Source organism: Schistocerca piceifrons, chromosome 1 (assembly GCF_021461385.2).
Source record: "Schistocerca piceifrons isolate TAMUIC-IGC-003096 chromosome 1, iqSchPice1.1, whole genome shotgun sequence".
Classification (NCBI taxonomy): Eukaryota; Metazoa; Arthropoda; class Insecta; order Orthoptera; family Acrididae; genus Schistocerca; species Schistocerca piceifrons.
Genome location: NC_060138.1, coordinates 1104911974 through 1104929142, shown reverse-complemented (window position 1 = coordinate 1104929142; position 17169 = coordinate 1104911974). Strand labels below are relative to the sequence as shown.

Here is a 17169-nt window from a genome sequence, read left to right as displayed (position 1 = left end):
GTAGCCATGTATGAAAGTGAAACATGGACGATAAATAGTTTAGACAAGAAGAGAATAGAAGCTTTCGAAATGTGGTGCTACAGAAGAATGCTGAAGATTAGACGGGTAGATCACATAACTAATGAGGGGGTATTGAATAGAATTGGGGAGAAGAGGAGCTTGTGGCACAACTTGACTAGAAGAAGGGATCGGTTGGTAGGACATGTTCTGAGACATCGAGGGATCACCAATTTAGTATTGGAGGGCAGCGTGGAGGGTAAAAATCGTAGAGGGAGACCAAGAGATGAATACACTAAGCAGTTTCAGAAGGATGTAGGCTGCAGTAGGTATTGGGAGATGAAGAAGCTTGCACAGGATAGAGTAGCATGGAGAGCTGCATCAAACCAGTCTCAGGACCGAAGACCACAACAACAACAATCAGTCATACCACTTTCGTCTCCTTAATCTTCACTGCACATGACTTATCATTTTACTCTTTGTCTCTCTTTTCTTTTATCTCAAGTCCGTTGCTTATAGCGCCCGTAGTATAAAATATTTGCCTTTAATTTGTCTTTATTGGCTTAGTTTTCGTGGATGAATGGAAAGAGTGTTACTGTTTCCGTACTATTTATGTCACAGTTACGTCTAATTGTTTGATTCTAAAATAGTTGTAATTGAAAACATACTTGTAGTATGGTTTGTAGTGTAAAATACCGGGTATTTCAAAACGAATATCGTGATTTTAAGGCTTTGTAACATTTATTGCGTTTAACCTACGATTACAAATAATATATCAACTGAGAGAGCAACTCACACAGTTTTTCTTACAAGTTTTCAATGTGAGCGGCATTCGTCACGCGGCACACGCCGAGTCGAAAGCCAATTTCTTCCCAAACCTTGATCAGTGTGCCTGGAGTAATACGCTACTGGCCATTAAAATTGCTACACCAAGAAGAAATGCAGATGATAAACGGGTATTCATTGGACAAATATATTATAGCAGAACTGACATGTGATTACATTTTCACGCAATTTGGGTGCATAGATCCAGAGAAATCAGTACCCAGGACAACCACCTCTGGCCGTAATAAAGGCCATGATACGCCTGGGCATTGAGTCAAACAGAGTTTGGATGGCGTGTACAGGTACAGCTGCCCATGCAGCTTCAACACGATACCACAGTTCATCAAGAGTAGTGACTGGCGTATTGTGACGAGCCAGTTGCACGGCCACCATTGACCAGACGTTTTCAATTGGTGAGAGATCTGGAGAATGTGCTGGCCAGGGCTGCAATCAAACATTTTCTGTATCCATAAAGGCCCGTACAGGACCTGCAACTTGCGATCGTGCATTATCTTGCTGAAATGTAGGGGTTCGCAGGGATCGCATGGTAACCAATGACACCCCATACCATCACGCCGGGTGATACGCCACTATGGCGATGACGAATACTCGCTTCCAATGTGCGTTCACCGCAATGTCACCAAACACGGATGCGACCATCATGATGCTGCAAAAACAGAGCCTGGATTCATCCGAAAAAATGACGTTTTGCCATTAGTGCACCCAGGTTCGTCGTTGAGTACACTATCGCAGGCGCTCCTGTCTGTGATGCAGCGTCAAGGGTAATCGCAGCCATGGTCTCCGAGCTGATAGTCTATGATGCTGCAAAAGTCGTCGAGCTGTTCGTGCAGTTGGTTGTTGTCTTGGAAACGTCCCCATCTCTTGACTCAGGTATCGAGGCGTGGCTGCATGATCCGCTACAGCCATGCGGATACGATGCCTGTCATCTCGACTGCTAGTGATACGAGGTCGTTGGGATCCAGCACGGCGTTCCGTATTACCCTCCTGAACCCACCGATTCCATATTCTGCTAACAGTCATTGGATCTCGACCAACGCGAGCAGCAATGTTGCGATACGATAAACGCAATTGCGATAGGCTACATTCCGACCTTTATCAAAGTCGGAAACGTGATGGTACGCATTTCTCCTCCTTGCACGAGGCTTCACAACAACGTCTCAGCAGGCAACGCCGGTCAACTGCTGTTTGTGTATGAGAAATCGGTTGGAAACTTTCCTCATGTCAGCACGTTGTAGGTGTCACCACCGGCGCCAACCTTGTGTGAATGCTCTGAAAAGCTAACCATTTGCATATCACAGCATCTTCTTCCTGTCGGTTAAATTTCGCGTCTGCAGCACGTCATTTTCGTGGTGTAGCAATTTTAATGTCCAGTAGTGTAGTTGCAACAAGTGTTTCAGTCCTGTTTCTTCAGTCGGGTGGATCAAGTTGTTAGCGGAGGCACATACTCACGATCCTTTGTCAACATCCAAAGGTATAAATCGCATTGCTCCATATCGGATAACATGGTCGCCATGCGAAACAAGCTCTATCATTTGGCTCCTCGCAGCCAATCCAACGGTCGGGTACATCATCATTTAACCAATCACGTACTGATTTCTAGCAGTGGTGCGGCACTCCATCTTGTAACCATAAAAAGTTTTGCGGTAAAGCGTCTTCCGATTGCGCAAAGACGAATAATTCTAGCGCATCAGGATAAGAAACATCAGTTGCCGTCGCTTCACAGAAAAAGAAAGGCCCTAAACTTTCCGTCAGGATATGGCACAAAAACATTCAATTTAGGAGCGTCTCGTTGCAACTGCACCATCTCGTTGTGGTTTACTGACTCCCAGATGTACGCATTACATATGTTCACATTCCCACTTAAGTGAAAAGTCGATTCATCACTGAAGACAACACTATCCAGATCATCTTCATTGTCACGCAGCAACATTTCGTTTGCAAATTTAGCATGTAAACTGTAGTCTGTAGTCTTTAGAGCCTGTAACAACTGCAGACGATAAGGCCATAGTTGTAAGCGTCTCCTTAAAAGTCTCCGTATAGACGTCGAAGGAACTGCTAATTCACGACTAGCCTTCAGAGTTGGCTTCTTTCAGTCACTCTTAGTCATCCCGTACCCACCTGTTTGCAAAGTCGGCCAGTATCCAGAAGCCGGTGATACCATTTTACAGATTATATTATCAGTTGGAAAACTGCAATGGAATTTAGTACAGAACGCGCGTTACACTATAACAACAGATTCAATCCTTGCAAACCGTAAAACACTAAAAGCTTTCTATTCACTAGTCGTCATCCTTTCTAGTAGCTCTTTCCAACGGAATACATAAAAACAGCGCATGCGCATGTGCACAGGTATACGAACAAAACTGAGTTGCTCTTTCTTTTGATGTATTATTTATAATTTAAGTTGAATGTAGTAAACGCTACAAAGTCTTAAAACCATGATATTCATTTTGACACACCCTGTATGCAAAATGTCTGGGTAGTTGTAAGACGTGATGACTGTAATACCAACAAGCTAAACGAATAAAGGTATTTAAAAAGCACGAGAGGCAGTGACGTGAGACCTCAAGTATGTAAAACGAAATGGCACCACCCTCATTGAAATGTCGAAATCCTAAATCTTAAATGCAAGAAGCTAGCGCTGTCGTCGTCGGAAAGCATAATCGACTTAACTATATCGATGTGTGCTGCGATGTAATGTGAAGTAACGTAAGTTATTTGAAAAATTAATGTTTCAAAGACCTTGTTCCGCAGTGGAAGATGTCACGAGATGGTTGCATGAGAAAGGAGTAAATAAGCCACCATTACAATAACATTCGACTTACTAGCGTTACCGGAATATGTCAATGCAGTGTTCCTTCGTTTTTAAGGGGACCTGGACGTGAACGAGCTGCATTTTTATACCTCGTTCTCAGTGCACATTACTCTTGAACTACAATGCGGAGGAAGTTGTGGTTTTTTACCAACGATGAATGACATTACCTCAAGCTGTAAAAGGAAATTTATTGAAATATCTGTTATACTTTAAGAATTACAGTATTTTGCCTAATAGATGTTTTTATAATACACGCTCCCATTCTGGTACCATTTTCTGGTCCATCATCAATCTAATAGCATTCAAATTGTGGCAAGCTGCAATCAACATTCATAGGAACACATTTTGCCTCTCTTTTTGTAGTTTGGAGTATATCTGAGGCAATAGAAAAACCATTATACTACATTACTATTTTGTCTAAATAATACCTCTAAAATTATATACAGAATGACAAACATAGATCATTTCTGCGATGTATTAGGCATAATACAAAGATACTATCCCATTCTTCACTTGAGAGAAATTTGGTGAACATGGATAAAACCATTGCGAAGTTACTTGTACCTAAGGTTCTGAAAATATGATTTCGAGAAAATGAGAGAAGAATGTTCACGGTCTTTTTGGCTCACCGTATACCTCTTTCAGAACATTCCATCAGCATAAAAAAATGGTTCAAATGCCTCTGAGCACTATGGGACTTAACTTCTACGGTCATCAGTCCCCTAGAACTTAGAACTATTTAAACATAACCAACCTAAGGACATCACACAACACCCAGTCATCACGAGGCAGAGAAAATCCCTGACTCCGCCGGGAACATCAGCATAATCTGACGATCTATGGCAGTCAGAGCAGCTATCATATTATTTCCTGGCTGGATGCCTAATTTGCCCATTACTTTTGTCCTGCTGATTACACCATCATTGAAACATATGACAGCATCCATCACACCCATTTTGAGTACTGTCTAACCAACAAACACTGTTTTTGGTACTCGTTACCACACGCAGCTGTTGAAACTCTCATTAGGGTTTTGTGTACGGCCATGTAGACATTAGATAAGTAATTTTGTATCTGCAAGGTCCCTGTATATTGGCTTTATTGTTTCCATGACTATGGCAGGCAAGAAATTTTTATGGTGATATACCTTACCTGTGGCATGAGTGTGGCAGGATTGCAGACATTTGTTCAAAGAGCGCTTAAGACCAAGTCAACAATTGAAATGTAGATAAAAAAATACATTTTTTGAAACAGGATAAAATTGTCTTTCAGATGGTGACAAAAAATGTTTTCGAAAATTTCAGTCATTTCACGTCCAGGTCCCCTTAAGAGCGATCACAAATATACAATCGAATGTGCTCTTACAAGTGCCAACGTCATGCCTACACTGCAGTGGAATGTAAATCCAAGCAATGTTTATGCTGGATGCTGACAGACTGCCCATGGGCGTGGACTGTATATTAATTATTGCATTGTTGAGTCAACGGATAGGAAATCACGAATGTCTTGTGTTCGCTGATGAAGTAAAGATCCGAAAGCAGAAATTGATATGCAGACACAAAATACTATTACCAATTCTCACCACTACCTCTGTTTGTGTCACCTGATATAATATATATATATATTAGTTCCTTACATCCAGTCTTACAAATTTACTGTCTCTGTCCAGATCATCCGCTCTCAAAATTCCGCAATCTCACTCCCCACATCCACCACTGCTGGCGGCTCACCTCCAACTGCGCAAAGCTACGCGCTGTTAACAGCCTACTGCCCAACACTACAATAGCAAACAAAAATGCAAACCAGCCACAGACTGCACACAGCTCAGTCAGTGATTTTCATATAGAGCGCTACATGGCGTTACCAACACAAAAACCTAAACAGCCTACTTACAATATGATCCGAGGAGGGCCACATTGCCTGAAACCGGTAATTTGTAAATAAATGAGCAACGATCTGTAGACTGAAAAAATTAGACAATTTTATATTATCCCATTAGTTCAGTGATGTGCAGTGACCACATTCAAGTTACGCATGAAAACCTACATCATTGTGATGAGATGTAGGACTTAGACCCCATGCCTCCTGAATGCTGAGAAGAGAAAATTTACTAAGAAATACACTCTGTCTTGATACTGTAGGCTGTTACTGTACGTTTGATAGAGAGCTCTAAACATACATGTAGATGAGGTATAGCAAGCGCAGTAACAGAAACGAAGCGTATTAGCAGTTGCTGCTGGGATACTTACAAATAAACAGGACGACTAGGTATTTATTTCAGTCGCTTCATTGTCAATTTAGTTTAGTAATGCGGGTAGCACGAATTATAGCCTAGCACAGCAACAGTATAGGCCAAGAGGTTCGAAGTTACTAAGCTCTCCTGATCCACCTGTTCAGCTGCTGCACAAGTTAAAATTCTTCCTACGAATCACAGTCTGGCACCTGCTTTTCCTACAATTTGTTTTGTGTGGTCATTCCATCTAAGATCACTTAATCTACGAACAGTCTTAAAAAGCATCCGACGCTTTCTACTAGATCATTTATATACTCCTGGAAATGGAAAAAAGAACACATTGACACCGGTGTGTCAGACCCACCATACTTGCTCCGGACACTGCGAGAGGGCTGTACAAGCAATGATCACACGCACGGCACAGCGGACACACCAGGAACCGCGGTGTTGGCCGTCGAATGGCGCTAGCTGCGCAGCATTTGTGCACCGCCGCCGTCAGTGTCAGCCAGTTTGCCGTGACATACGGAGCTCCATCGCAGTCTTTAACACTGGTAGCATGCCGCGACAGCGTGGACGTGAACCGTATGTGCAGTTGACGGACTTTGAGCGAGGGCGTATAGTGGGCATGCGGAAGGCCGGGTGGACGTACCGCCGAATTGCTCAACACGTGGGGCGTGAGGTCTCCACAGTACATCGATGTTGTCGCCAGTGGTCGGCGGAAGGTGCACGTGCCCGTCGACCTGGGACCGGACCGCAGCGACGCACGGATGCACGCCAAGACCGTAGGATCCTACGCAGTGCCGTAGGGGACCGCACCGCCACTTCCCAGCAAATTAGGGACACTGTTGCTCCTGGGGTATCGGCGAGGACCATTCGCAACCGTCTCCATGAAGCTGGGCTACGGTCCCGCACACCGTTAGGCCGTCTTCCGCTCACGCCCCAACATCGTGCAGCCCGCCTCCAGTGGTGTCGCGACAGGCGTGAATGGAGGGACGAATGGAGACGTGTCGTCTTCAGCGATGAGAGTCGCTTCTGCCTTGATGCCAATGATGGTCGTATGCGTGTTTGGCGCCGTGCAGGTGAGCGCCACAATCAGGACTGCATACGACCGAGGCACACAGGGCCAACACCCGGCATCATGGTGTGGGGAGCGATCTCCTACACTGGCCGTACACCACTGGTGATCGTCGAGGGGACACTGAATAGTGCACGGTACATCCAAACCGTCATCGAACCCATCGTTCTACCATTCCTAGACCGGCAAGGGAACTTGCTGTTCCAACAGGACAATGCACGTCCGCATGTATCCCGTGCCACCCAACGTGCTCTAGAAGGTGTAAGTCAACTACCCTGGCCAGCAAGATCTCCGGATCTGTCCCCCATTGAGCATGTTTGGGACTGGATGAAGCGTCGTCTCACGCGGTCTGCACGTCCAGCACGAACGCTGGTCCAACTGAGGCGCCAGGTGGAAATGGCATGGCAAGCCGCTCCACAGGACTACATCCAGCATCTCTACGATCGTCTCCATGGGAGAATAGCAGCCTGCATTGCTACGAAAGGTGGATATACACTGTACTAGTGCCGACATTGTGCATGCTCTGTTGCCTGTGTCTATGTGCCTGTGGTTCTGTCAGTGTGATCATGTGATGTATCTGACCCCAGGAATGTGTCAACAAAGTTTCCCCTTCCTGGGACAATGAATTCACGGTGTTCTTATTTCAGTTTCCAGGAGTGTACATTGTAAACAGTAACGCTCCTATCGCACTTCCTTGGAGTGCTCCGGAAATTACCTTTACGTCCGTCGATTTTGTTCCGTTAAGAGCGACGTGTTGAATTTTATCTACAAGGAAGTCTTGAATTAAGTCGCAAATCTGGTCCGATACTCTATAAGCTCGTTTTTTTTCATCAATGGCTGTGCAGGATGGAATCAAGTGTTTTCCTGAAGTCGAGGAACAAGGGATCAACCAAAGCGCAATTGTCTAAAGCATGTAAGTAGGCTGTTTAGGTTTTTGTGTTGGTAACGCCATGTAGCGCTCTATATGAAAGTCACTGACTGAGCTGTGTGCAGTCTGTGGCTGGTTTGCATTTTTGTTTGCTATTGTAGTGTTGGGCAGTAGGCTGTTAACAGTGCGTAGCGTTGCGCATTTGGAGGTGAGCCGCCAGCAGTGGTGGATGTGGGGAGAGAGATGGCGGAGTTTTGAGAGCGGATGATCTGGACGTGTATCCGTCAGAAAGAGTACATTTGTAAGAATGGATGTCATGAACTGCTATATATATTATGACTTTTGAACACTATTAAGGTAAATACATTGTTCGTTCTCTATCAAAATCTTTCATTTGCTAACTGTGCCTATCAGTAGTTTGAATCTTTAATTTAGCTGGCAGTAGTGGCGCTCGCCGTATTGCAGTAGTTCGAGCAACGAAGATTTTTGTGAGGTAAGTGATTTGTGAAAGGTACAGGTTAATGTTAGTCAGGGCCATTCTTTTGTAGGGATTATTGAAAGTCAGATTGCGTTGCGCTAAAAATATTGTGTGCCAGTTTAAGCACAGTCATTTATAATTTTTCTAAGGGAACGTTTCAATATGATGCAGTTACCTGTCATAAAGAAACTACCAATTCACTGTCATGTACTCTGAGTTAATTTTCGATCTGTAATTAAGTCAACATTTACAATAAATGCTTTGCCCCTTCTGCCCCACCACAGCTCCTTCATCTTTTCCTTCTGTTTTCCCTGCTCCCTCAGCCACAAACTTTCCCCAAATTATTCCTTTCTCCATGTCTTGTACATCCATCTCTTCCCCAACTGTCTATACACCTCGTCCACCGAACGGTCAGTTCCTCCTCCACCACTTCTTCCTCCTCATCTCCTGTTCCCCTCAACCTCTAATTTCTCCCACCCGTATTCTTCCTTCCCCCATATCTCTCAAAATCATCTCCACTTTTCCTCCTTCACAACATTTTTCTTCCGCATCCTCAACCTTCAGGTCCTACCCATCGTCTTTTAATGCTGTCAAGCCCTCCCGCGCCATACCTCTACTTCTAAAAACCCCACCTCTCAATTCTTGTATTCACCTTGTTCCTTCTTTTCCACAGTCCTATTCTCGCTCTACCCTTGCCAGCACTATTTCCCTCCATCATCTCTTTCCCCAGCACTTCTCACTCATCCGCTTCCTATTACTCCTTCACCTGCTCATCCTTCTCCCATCAGTCAAAACATCCAATATATGTACAACGGGAGTTACTCAGATTACAGTCACTCACATAACTCTATCAGTAGTGAATATAGCTGCACACAAGACCGTTAAACCTTTAACTGTTAATTAAGGAAGTTAACTATTGATTAAAAAATTAACTTTTAAATTATTATTAAAATATATTAATGGACTCTTTAACTTCCGTTACCTTAAAACTTCCTGGTAGATTTAAATTGTGCGCCAGATAAACACTCGAACTCGGAACTCTTACCTTTCAGAAGCAAGTGCTCTGCCGACTAAGCCATTCACCCAGGACTGCACAGCCCTCCTCAAAGATTTACTTCCGCCAGTATCTCGTCTCCAGCCTTCCTAATTACAGAGTGAAAAACTCATTCTGGGAACATCCCCCAGGCCGCAATATTCTGTCTTCCGGGAGTGCTAGTGTTGCAAGCTTCGCACAACTTTCGTGAGCTGTGGAAGGTAGCAGACGAGGTACTGGCGGAAGTAAAGACGTGAGGGGGCGGTCGTGCGACTGATGTAAACAGGTGTTTACTGTTTACTGTTGGTGGTTTAGTGAGTTCCCGTTAAGTACTACTTTTTGTTAGTGGATTGACTGTGTAAACTAAATCATGGAATCGGATTCTCGGGCTGCAACCGATTAAAACCAGTGGGCGCATTTAAGTGATTACGTTAATTTTGTATCCAAATCTGGAGAAGAAATACTTTTCGATTGTTAACTGTGCTTGCCAAAAAAATCAACAATTATGGCTCATACTTCGTGCCTTAACAACTTGAACCAATACATAAGGAGAGCACATGAATCGCAGTATGTATAGTTTGAAGAAACAGTGAAGGTAGGATCCGGCTGAGAGGAAAAAATCAAGCTCGGGCATTCAGCCGCTGACAGCGGAGCCAGGTGCAGTAATCCGGTTAAAAGAATACGACTGAGAAGATTTGGAGAGTCTTTTGGCATTGCAGCCATTGCCAGCGATGTGTCTCATGCTATTGTGGATCGATGTATAGTAAACTTGGTTATTAAGAACATGATTCCTCAACACGTTTTCGAAACGAAGTCATTTGGTAAGGCATTGAAAACTTTAAAACCGACCAAAAGTTCAATTTCGATGAGAATATTGTGCAGATGCATCGTTGATGAGCATGTTTTATGCACCGAGAATCAGATACTATCCTATTCTCCTGCATTTTGATTCTCCCACTGTTTAATATTGGTAACTAAATAATTATAAAACTAAATGATTAAATGGTCAAACAGTTTGCATTATTTATGTTCGATTCTCTATCTGAACTTCTACAGTCAAAAAAATTTTTACTTAAGCAACGGTAATGCGTTTGATCCATTTGCTTATTTTACTACACCCACAACAAAGTTTACTATTACGAGCTAAAACAATTAAATTTACCTTATGATAAATCTACTGTTAAGTAATACGTTAAAGTTTAACGAGATTAACCATTTTAGTAACAGATTAACGACCCCCAAAATTAACCCATTAAGTACCAGTATCCTATTTTGAGGACAGAGAACATATTTATTTATAAATACACAATAAATTATTAATTTGCAACTATTACTGTTCTACGTCATTTGTTGATGTTTTTTATAACAAATGTATGCTTACATGAAATTAAAAGCAATAAATCCTACCATTAATTGATTATTGAATACTAAGGCACACTTTTCGTTATTACAGGTATTTACTTTATCGACAATTTAGTAATATTTGAAATATGAGGCAAAGATCTTTTTGCGATTATTTATGGTCAACAATGTGTCTTTTAAACTACTTGCATTGTTAGCTCAATTGGAGCTATATTCGTTGTTTTCCATTGTTATAAAATTTGGTGTACTCGAAATAGGACACTGGGACTTGGTGTTATCATTTCAGTTATTTGTATTGCTGCACGTTCGAATATGAAACTCTGCTACTGCTTATGTATTTTCTTTTTAGAACGTGATAATTTTACCAGATTTTTTTGCTGATGAATATGTTACCCATTAGTAAATAATACAGTTTCAGATGGACAGTTTATCCGAGGCAAGCCTATTAAATTTGGCTATAAGTTGTGGTCTCTTTGTAGAGCAAGTGGCTACTGTTTCAAATTTGATTTATACTGTGGAAAGGATCCAGAAGATACTGCAGGGGATGACCCACTATTGGGACCAATAGGTGTCCTAAACATATTGGACTGCATTGAAAAACCCAAGAATCATTGTGTGTACTTTGACAATTTCTTCACTAGTAGAGATCTTCTGATTCATCTGAGAAATTTGGGTTTTCGAGAAACTGGGACTGTCAGAGAGAATAGAGTTGGTGACTGTCCACTACTGAGCAGCAACGAACTGAAAAAGACAGTTCGAGAAAACTGTGACTACCAGTACGACAGGAATGGAGAAGTCTTATTTGTTCGATGGCACGACAACAGATGCGTTACAATTGGTACAAATTTTGACCAAGTTGAACCTTTGGGAGCAGCTACGTGGTACAGTAGACAAGCAAGTAAGAAGGCACAAGTGCAACATCCTGCCGTTTTGTAGTCGTATAATGCGTACATGGGAGGTGTTGACCACCATGACTGGTTAGTTGGAAAATTTTCTACCGTAATTAGAAGGAAAAAATGGTACTGGATCCTATTACACGTTTGCTGGAAATAGCCCTCGTAAATGCCTGACTCCTCTACAGACTAGTACAGGGGAAAATGCGCAGGATTTACTGGATTTCAGACGTGCTGTTACAGTTACATACCTGAAATTGGACACTGGAAAACCGAATATTGGACGTCCAATGGAATACCCATCAAGTCAGTTGAGAGTGATACCAGACATCAGATTTGATGGAACTGGTCAAATGATTGACAAAAGGAGCACGTAAAGAAGATGTGTAAGAGCTAAATGCAACGGGAAACCAAAAACATATTGTGTTAAATGCCGTGTAACAGTGTGTGTGAAGTGTTTTGTGCCATTTCACAAGAAATAAATAGCTAAGACTTGAATACAGTTTAGTATGGTATACGATACTGTTAGATCCCAGTGTCCTATTTTGAGGACGGCTATTATATCAGCATGTATAAATATTATTTGGCTATTTTTGTACTTATTGTGGTTCATACACTATGTACATTATAATTAAGGAATAAAAAATTCAATTTAAAAAAATTAATTTTGGACATAATGGGTTATCTGTTTCATTGACATTGAGCAGCTATAGTAGTGACGACAGAAGCGCGTTGTTCGCTTGAAGTGTTTCAAAGTGGCGACCACATTTTCCTCTCTGTGACGTACCTGGCACAAACCCAGCACGACTCTGGAGGCGCAGACGAACACGATGCCGCCCGCGTCGGCCACCACTTCAGTCAGGGTGGTCACGATTCCAGAGAAGAACAGCGAGCCCGACAGGAAGTTCTTGGCGCCAAACCTGTCTGCCAACCATCCAGCGGGCGACAGCATCACTACGTAGCCCCAGAAGAAAGAGCTCAGGATGGTGCTGGTCTGTGATGGCGTCCATCCGTAGTCCTGTTAACACATTAAGTCGTTCTCTATCGGAATTTCATAATACTACTCTAAGACAGATGTGAAAATTACCGAACTATCAGTTTAATAAGTCAGAGCTGCAAAATACTAACGCAAATTCTTTACAGACGAATGGAAAAACTAGTAGAGGCCGACCTCGGGGAAGATCAGTTTGGATTCCGTAGAAATACTGGAACACGTGAGGCAATACTGACCCTACGACTTATCTTAGAAGCAAGATTAAGGAAAGACAAACCCACGTTTCTAGCATTTGTAGACTTAGAGAAAGCTTTCGACAATGTTGACTGGAATACTCTCTTTCAAATTCTGAAGGTGGCAATGGTAAAATACAGGGAGCGAAAGGCTATTTACAATTTGTACAGAAACCAGATGGCAGATATAAGAATCGAGGGACATGAATGGGAAGCAGTGGTTGGGAAGAGAGTTAGACAGGGTTTTAGCCTCTCCCCAATATTATTCAATCTGTATATTGAGCAAGCAGTGAAGGAAACAAAAGAAAAATTGGAAGTAGATTTTAAAATCCATGGAGAAGAAATAAAAACTTTGAGGTTCGCCGATGACATGGTAATTCTGTCAGAGACAGCAAAGGACTTGGAAGAGCAGTTGAACGGAATGGATAGTGTCTTGAAAGGAGGATATAAGATGAACATCAACAAAAGGAAAACGAGGATAATGGAATGTAGTCGAATTAAATCGGGTGATGCTGAGGGAATTAGATTAGGAAATGAGACGCTTAAAGCAGTAAAGGAGTTTTGCTATTTGTGGAGCACAATAATTGATGATGGTCCAAGTACAGAGGATATAAAATGTAGACTGGCAATGGCAAGGAAAGCGTTTCTGAAGAAGAGAAATTTGTTAACATCGAGTATAGATTTAAGTGTAAGGAAGTCGTTTCTAAAAGATTTTGTATGGAGTGTAACCATGTATGGAAGTGAAACATGGACGATAAGAAGAGAATAGAAGCTTTCGAAATGTGGTGCTACAGAAGAATGCTGAAGATTAGATGGGTAGATCACATAACTAATGAGGAGGTATTGAATAGGATTGGGGAGAGGAGGAATTTGTGGCACAACTTGATTAGAAGAAGGGATCGGTTGGTAGGACACATTCTGAGGCATCAAGGGATCACCAGTTTAGTATTGGAGGGCAGCGTGGCGGGTAAAAATCGTAGAGGGAGAACAAGAGATGAATACACTAAGCAGATTCAGAAGGATGTAGGTTGCAGTAGGTACTGGGAGAGGAAGAAGCTTGCACAGGACTGAGTAGCATGGAGATCTGCATCAAACAAGTGTCAGGACTGAAGGCCCCAACAACAACACTGTATGATCGCTGCTTACTGCAGTGGTGTAGACCTATGTTATATTGTTGATTGCTTTTACTCAAACTTATGGCTTGTCATTTATTTTTGGGTTCGTAAACATTTTATTTTATCTGTTACTAATTTTACGTTGTAATTTCATGTACTGACACGTTCCATGACCTTGGAGATTTGCTCCTCCATTTGGTCCTAAGGAATTAGACGTGTAAAATAAAAAGTAAAATTAAAAATAGGCACATATAGGTAGCGGTAGTATCGCGTACGCAAGGTATAAAAGGGCAGTTTATTGACACGATTGTCATTTGTACTCGTGTGATTCGTGTGAAAAGGTTTACGACGTGATTATGGTAGCACGATGGGAATCATCAGACTCTGAACGCGGAACGGTAGTTGGAGCTAGATGAATGGGACATTCCATTTCGGAAATCCTTAGGAAATCCAATATTCCGCGATTCACAGTGTTGTGTACATAGTTCCGCGTAGTCAGCGCGTACACAACTTTCCCAATAGAGCGCGCCCCGCTAAGCACAACAGCGCAGGCGCAGCGCTCGTCCGTCTCCGCACTACAAGATGGCGCTGTCTTAGAGACGGACCAAATTCTGCTTCCGCCAATCCGCGTATTAATATGTAACGCAGACAATGAGATTGCTGCTAACGTAGAACCTTTTCTCCTCGCGGATCACACTCGCGCAGTGATACCTGACGCTCGAGGTATTATAACGAGTGTACAGACCTCCGATTAGTCAGTCTGCATTAGTCTGCATTAGTCTGTAGTCAAGTTTCAGTCTGCGCGTAATAAGATTATCATATTCCTGTACATAGGCACGAAGAGAAATGTATAGGCAATTTGTCAAGTATTAGAGGTATGTGAGAATAAGATTAACGTACCAAGACCAAAGGAACTTCAGATTGTCAATTGTAAATACCATCCAGAATCAAGTTAAGTAAGGTTTATGCTTGTTATTATTTTAATAAATGTGTGTGAAAATTAATCAAGTTCTGTTTAAAGTTGGTCACCGTCAATCTGCTACTCTAAGCGTGCAAGTGGCATTTCTATCATCTGACCTAACGGCAGAAGATAAACACGCCACGATAAGACCACAAGACATATTGCTGACACTCGCCTACTTCGTTAGAGCGACAAGTCAAATAATCTGATGGTGTGTCTACTGAAGGTCTTACAGTACGCACACCACACACAGTTTCAAGAGTGTGCCCTGAAAACCAAATATCAGGCATTACCTCTCACCGCGGACAAAGCAGCGGCTGATGGCCTTTGCTTAACGTCCGAGAACAGCGGCGTTTGCTTAGACCTGTCAGTGTAACAGATAAGTAACACTGCTTGAAATAACCGCAGAACTCAATATGGAACATATGACGAACGCATCCTTTAGCACAGTGCGGCGAAATCTGGCGTATGTAGAAACCAATGTGGGACGTACGACAGTGCTGCTAAATTAGGCGCTAATGGCCAATGGCAGGCGACGACCGACAGCACGACATCGTCTGCAGCTCCTCTGCTGGGCTCGTGACCGTACCGGTTGGACCCTAGACGACTGGAATACCGTGGCCTGGTCAGACGAGTCCTGATTTCCGTTGGTAAGAGCTGATGGTATGGTTCGAGTGTGGCGCAGACCTCACGAAGCCATGGACCAGAGCCATCAACAAGACACTGTGCAAGCTGGTAGTCGCTCCGTAATGGGGTGAGTTGTGATTACATGGAATGACCTGGGTCCTCTAGATTTTCAGCTACCTGGAAACCATTTGCAGCCATTCATAGACGTCATGTACCCTAGCAACGGTGGAATTTTTGTGGATGACAATGCGCCACGTCATCAGGCCGCGGTTGTTCGCAACTTGTTTCAGGAATGTTCTGGACAGTTCAAGCGAATGGTTTGGCCAACCAGATCGCTCGACATCAGTGTCATCGAACAATTATGTGACATAATCTAAACGTCAGTCCATGCACAAAATCCTGCACCGGCAACACTTTCGCTATTATGGACGGCTGTAGATACAGCATATCTCAATATTTGTGGGTATCCCACGACTTTTGTCTTATCACCGTAATCTTGCCAGGCAAAACATTGGTAGCTTACTTAAAAGAGCACATGGGTCGCATTAGAGATCAGTCTGAGGCAGTCATGATTCTACATCTATAGCCCTCCATAGTTGACGTAAGTAATACATGTGCCAATAGGTTGTGTGGAGTCAGTTCAGTAAGATACACTATGTGAACAAAAGCATACGGACACCAGGCTGAAAATGACTTCCAAGTTCGTGGCGCCCTCCATCGGTAATGCTGGAATTCAATATTGTGTTGGCCCACCCACAGCCTTGATGACAGCTTCCACTCTCGCGGCCGGCCGGAGTGGCCGTGCTTTTCTAGGCGCTACAGTCTGGAACCGAACAACCGCTACGGTCGCAGGTTCGAATCCTGCCTCAGGCATGGATGTGTGTGACGTCCTTAGGTTAGTTAGGTTTAATTAATTCTAAGTTCTAGGCGACTGATGAAATCAGAAGTGAAGTCGCATAGTGCTCAGAGCCATTTGAACCATTTTTTCCCACTCTTGTAGGCATACGTTCAATGAGTTGCTGGAAGCTTTCATGGGGAAAGGCAGCCCACTCTTTACGGAGTGCTGCACTGAGGAGAAGTATCGAGTAGGTTCTCGAGGCCTGGCGCGAGGTCGGCGTTCCAAAACATGCCAAAGGTGTTCTGTAGGATTCAGTTCAGGACTCTGTGCAGGCCAGTTCCATTACAGGGATGTTGTTATCGTGGAACCACTCCGTTACAAGCTGTGCATTATGAACAGCTGCTCGATCGTGTTGAAAGATCTAGTCGCCATTCCCAAATTGCTCTTCAACAGTGGGAAGGAAGAAGGTGCTTAAAACATCAATATACGTCTCTGATATCATAGAGCCACGCAAAACAACAAGGGATGCAAACCCCCTCCATGAAAAACGCGACCACACCACAACACCATCGTCTCCGAAGTTTACTGTTGGCTCTACACACGCTGGCAGATAACGTTCACGGGGCATTCACCATATACACACCCTGCCATCGGATCGCCACATTGTGTTCCGTGATTCGTCACTCCACACAATGTTTTTCACTGTTTAATCGTCTAACGTTTACGCTTCTTATACTATGTGAGGCGTCGTTTTGCATTTACCGGCGTGATGTGCGGCTTATGAGCAGCCACTCGACCATG

The 17169-nt window shown here is 43.2% G+C and overlaps 1 protein-coding gene across 1 annotated transcript in view; it reads right to left on the bottom strand.

Moving 5' to 3' along the window:
- The window catches only part of LOC124799346 (putative inorganic phosphate cotransporter), a 163537-nt gene that overhangs the window by 59970 nt on the left and 86398 nt on the right, over window positions 1-17169 (bottom strand). The window contains exon 3 of the mRNA XM_047262918.1: window positions 12388-12618. Coding sequence (XP_047118874.1) covers window positions 12388-12618 — 231 coding nt within the window. The remainder of the gene's footprint in view (window positions 1-12387; window positions 12619-17169) is intronic.